The sequence below is a fragment of the Vigna unguiculata genome, chromosome 9 (assembly GCF_004118075.2).
Source record: "Vigna unguiculata cultivar IT97K-499-35 chromosome 9, ASM411807v1, whole genome shotgun sequence".
NCBI lineage: Eukaryota > Viridiplantae > Streptophyta > Magnoliopsida > Fabales > Fabaceae > Vigna > Vigna unguiculata.
The window spans coordinates 14,610,047-14,614,976 of NC_040287.1; the positions used below are offsets into that span (position 1 = coordinate 14,610,047).

The following is a 4,930-nucleotide window of genomic DNA, read 5'->3' on the forward strand; positions in this document are numbered from 1 at the left end:
GTAAGGTAAATGAGTGAGCAGGGGCCACCACAGATAATTAAATGAGGTGTATTCTTATCCTAATGAATAGGGAACACATGAATCGCTTTAGCTTTTTTTAATACCCTCTTGCAAGCAAGGTACATGTTCAACAAAGCTTTATTCCACTTCATGTTCCTATATATATATATATATATATATATATATATATATATATATATAAGTTATTAGTACAACCACGTATACTCAAGCCAAAACCTGTTTTCTTCCCACTGTGTCTTCGCATATATCTCAACCCATTTCAGCAACATGAGTAGTCGCCAACTAACAGCTACTCCAAAGATGCATCAAAGGAAGGAGAGACGCATGTTCTCCACTTCTGATGACAGTGCCATGACCAAGCAGGTTCAGGCCACACATGCCCCAGATGGCCGTGAAATTGATGTCAAACCTATTCTACAAATCGTCGATGAAATTCTCGTTCGCTTCATTGCTCGCACTGTCGAGGGTTATGAAGTAAGACTTACCCTTTTATGCTACTACCACGTTTACGTTCTGCCACTTTGCATGCATGTGATAAATCATAAATGTTTAATTAACTCGTCATTTTGTTTATCTATTTGTTCTTGTCATTATTATTATTATTATTATAATATGTGGTTTTTGGGTAGGTGAAAAGAGACCAAGATGCACTCGAGATGACTGCTGCTCTGGCTGAATTTGACATGCTTGACTCGCTGGCCTACATCATAAACAAAATTTCGTGTGAGGTTGTTTTCACCTGAAAATCTTCTTAACTTTTATAAAAGTTACCTGACACTGTTACCAAGGATAGAGTGTGTTACCATGCAGTGATGTGTTGCATTAAAAAGAAAGTTATTCCTTTCCCCATTTTTCATAGAATATACTTTTCTTTGATTCTTATGACAGTGAATTGATATATCAGTCAACCTTCTTATTTACACCTCAATTTTGCATCCGATCTTGAACAATCAAAATTACCAGATTATTAGAAACATGTAAAGTTGATAAGACATATATATGTAAACATGTCGTCCTAAACTTCTTTTCTGGTTCTGTCATACGTGTCACTGTACTTTTACTGTCTAAATTCACCTCGATATATGAAATTAAGGAGCAGTTCCTGAATACATTGGCAGCTATCATGCAAGTGTTCGGGAGGTGGAGATGCACATTCATCAACAATGGTGTTACTGGGTTATATGTCTAGCTATGCATGGCATGCGAAAGTTGTGCTAACCTTAGCAGCCTTTGCTGTTATTTTTGGGGAGTTTTGGCTTGTTGCTCAGTTGAGTGCTGAAAATACTCTTGCCAAGTCTGTGGCCCTTCTTAAGCAACTGCCAGATATTGCTGAGAATTTCATGTCATTGAAACCCCATTTTGAAGCACTCATTAGGCTCGTGAAGGCTGCAATGGATGTAACCACCTGCATCGTTGAATTCAAGGAGCTTCCATCTGAATACATTTCAGAGGACACCCCTCCCATGTCTGTTGCCAGTACTCACATTCCTATTGCTTCCTATTGGGTCATCAGAAGTATCGTGGCTTGTGCCTCTCAGATTGCTAGTCTCATAGGCACAAGAAATGAGTAAGCAAGCATATATAGGTCCTTTTCATCATCCACCTCAAATTAATTTTCTTTTTTTGAAATATCAGTGACCCCAATTTTGTTAATTGCAGGTCCATTTCATCAACCACTGAGGCATGGGAGTTATCTAGTCTTGCTCACAAAGTTACTAGTATTCATGAGCACCTCAAGAACCAATTGGTTCTTTGCTACCAATACATAGGTGGGTAATGTTATATTATACTCAGCAAGTTAAATAATTTCATTTAGCCTTGGACTAATTTAAAGGATATTTGACAAATGCATATCCTTAACCTGGTGCAGATGACAAGAGGCACATAGAGGCATTCCATAATCTGATACGTCTTTTCGAGACAGTCCATATAGACAACATGAAAATTCTCAGAGCACTGATATATGCAAAGGATGATATCCTTCCACTTGTGGATGGAACAACAAAATCAAGGGTACTTTGATTGTTTTAGTGACATGTAGTCCTTATGTTAAATAAATCTCATTTGGTACCATGTTTAAAAAGATTGATTTGTTGACAAACAGGTTAGTCTGGAGGTACTAAGGAGAAAACATGTGTTGCTGCTGATATCAGACCTTGATCTTTCACAAGAAGAGATCCTGGTACTTGATAATTTGTACAAAGATGCACGAGCGAGGGGTGACACACACTATGAGATGGTTTGGATCCCAGTTGTGGACAAAGGGATCTGGAATGAGGTGAGCAAACAGAAGTTTGAGTATCTGCAGTCATTGATGCCATGGTACAGTGTCTGTGATCCTTTCATCATTGAACCATCAGCGGTTAAGTACATCAAAGAAGTGTGGAATTTCTCAAAGACAGCTATTCTAGTGGCCCTTGATCCACAGGGCAGATTGTCCTCCCCTAATGCAGTCCATATGATATGGATTTGGGGCAATTTGGCCTTCCCCTTCACAAGTGAGAAAGAAGAATCACTGTGGAAGCAAGAAATTTGGAGCCTTGAACTGCTTGTTGATGGCATTGATCCTACAGTTTTAGAATGGGTAACAAAATCCTCTGCCCATGAAAATTTTCATAATCAATTGTTTTTTCTTAAGAAGTAGGAGTCATACATCTAAACTAAAACAGAACATTTCTGACCAAGTGTGAAACTGAAAATCAGTTGATGTTTGTGTTTACAGATGGCAGAGGGAAAACTGGTATGTCTGTATGGAGGTGAAGACCTGGAGTGGATTGAGAAATTCACAGCAACAGCATTGAGTGTGGCAAAAGCTGGGAAGTTCCAGCTGGAGATGGCGTACGTGGGAAAGAGCAACGCGAAGGAGCGGATGCAGAAGATGATAAAAACGTTCGCCACGAGAAAGTTCAGTTACTTTTGGCCCAACGTGACTTCCATCTGGTTCTTCTGGACCCGTTTGGAGAGCATGCTGTACTCCAAGTTGCAGCATGGAAGGACGGTGGAAAACGACGAGATCATGAGCGAAGTGATGACGGTGCTGAGCTTCGACGGCAGTGATCGAGGGTGGGCGATTTTCTGCAGGGGCAACACTGAAATGGCGAGAGCGAAGGGTGACAATGCTCTGATATGCTTGCAGGACTTCGAAAAGTGGAGCGGTAGAATCGAGGAAGATGGTGTGGTGCAAGCCATGAACGATTACCTCAACAAAAACAAACCCCCACATCACTGCAACCGCTTGATCCTTCCCGGGAGCACCGGTGGCATACCCCAGAAGGTTGTGTGCGCTGAATGTGGACGCCAAATGGAGAAATACTTCATGTATCGTTGCTGTGTTGAGTAAGAGTAATCAGATTATCAAGTTAAGTGTAGTGTACTATCGTTACACACATTTTCTTTGCTTCACTATGTTTAATGTTGGTTTGAGAGTTTAATGTTTTTAGTTTCATAACACAGGTTGTTCCTTTGTGAGATATGTAGTGACATGTGACATGTGACATGAGATGTTGTTGTTGTTGCTGTTGTTAAGATAATGTTTATGTGTACTAGCTGATCTTGAGGCCTCAGAAGCACCGTCTGTTTGGGTAGCTAGATGAGACCCCTTGGTAATAAAGTGTGTTGTAGAAGTTTGATGTTATGACAGTGTTGTTAAAGCCTTGTGCAAGTTGTAAACATTTATTTTTCTTTGGTTTATGTGTGATTGGTCCTCTTTTTCATTTGTTCCAAATGTGAGAACAGTGGAAGTCACCGTCAGAAAGGAACAGAGAAAGATGGGAGTGGTGTGAGTGGTGAATGGGGACAGAGTGAGTAATGGAGAAGAACTTTTCAAAATAGAAGGAAATGGACAATGCGTTTGTCCCCATTGTGAAACACACCAATCGGGACCAAGTCATGAGTTTGATTAAAAGTAAAGAAAAATCGAATAATGCGTTTAAATTAAACCACACAAGACTTGACTCGTTTTTTGGGATTTGATATTAGTGCCCAAAACGTACGTCCAACAATTTACACAACTCCCACCATTGACTTTCAACGACCATCAATTTATTAATGATCTGAAAACTTTTTTCTTTTTGATAAGGCATAATTAAAATCTAAATTTCAGTATTTTGATTGCAGGTCTATTGAAAAAGAATGAAAATTTATCTTTTTTTTATTGTATAATTGTTCTGTAGTAGAGGTTAGGTGGGCTAAGTGACAGTCCAAGTGTAGTTCTTAGTGAGACAATTGTCGAGGAAAAATTGTTATATGTGACGTCAATTGTTCTGAGAGGCCAAGTAAGTTGAGTCACGATCGAATCATAGCGTTTAGACTGTTATACTCTTAATCAGAAAAAGTTACGTCCTAACGAATAACTATAACTTTTAGTCTAGTAATGTTTTATCCAACATTTTTCAATTTAGTTTACATTTTTAATATTTTTCGTGCAGTAATTGTATTTTCATCATCTTACTTAAGTTTTGTATTTTTAATATAACATGATATTAAATATAAAATGATAAATCATTTTTATTATTTTTAATTCAAAATATCTGTTGCATGGTAAGAATAACAGTTATCATCTATATTAATGATGGTGACAACGATACTACTTTGGTGATAATACACAATTTCAGTGAAAACTCAATTGAAGATATCTAGTAAATTTCAAACTTGAGTATCCTTTGACAAAATATATAAATACTTTAATTACAATCCAATAATAATAACGTAAAAGTTGTTTACATAATCATAAATTATCTGCTAAGTGTTACTTTAAAATTTATTTTTCAAGTAATTTTAATTAGTTATGTTTTGTTATGCTTTTTTACTCGTGTATATTAATTATGTGATATTTATTTTTGAGATTTAATTATAGGATTTTAGTTTTTTCTTGGCAAGTATTATTTTTTTCCTTATTGGGACAGACACA

General features: G+C 37.4%; 1 protein-coding gene across 1 annotated transcript; it reads left to right on the forward strand.

The window, feature by feature from the left end:
• The first annotated feature begins 215 nt into the window (after positions 1-215).
• On the forward strand, positions 216-3,734 carry LOC114195939 (protein SIEVE ELEMENT OCCLUSION B-like). Its single transcript, XM_028086390.1, has 7 exons — positions 216-495; positions 651-749; positions 1,140-1,588; positions 1,681-1,790; positions 1,892-2,034; positions 2,126-2,605; positions 2,744-3,734. Exons 1-7 carry the CDS (start codon positions 289-291, stop codon positions 3,359-3,361), a joined length of 2,106 nt encoding a protein of 701 aa, XP_027942191.1. The 5' UTR covers positions 216-288; the 3' UTR covers positions 3,362-3,734.
• The last annotated feature ends 1,196 nt before the right edge of the window (positions 3,735-4,930 follow it).

Bases quoted from the DNA above. Each gene is read 5' to 3' on its own strand.
- LOC114195939 (XM_028086390.1), top strand. From the start codon at position 289: ATGAGTAGTCGCCAACTAACAGCTACTCCAAAGATGCATCAAAGGAAG. The intron at 496-650 runs GTAAGACTTACC...GTTTTTGGGTAG, and splicing joins GCACTGTCGAGGGTTATGAA to GTGAAAAGAGACCAAGATGC. The intron at 1,589-1,680 runs GTAAGCAAGCAT...TGTTAATTGCAG, and splicing joins CTCATAGGCACAAGAAATGA to GTCCATTTCATCAACCACTG.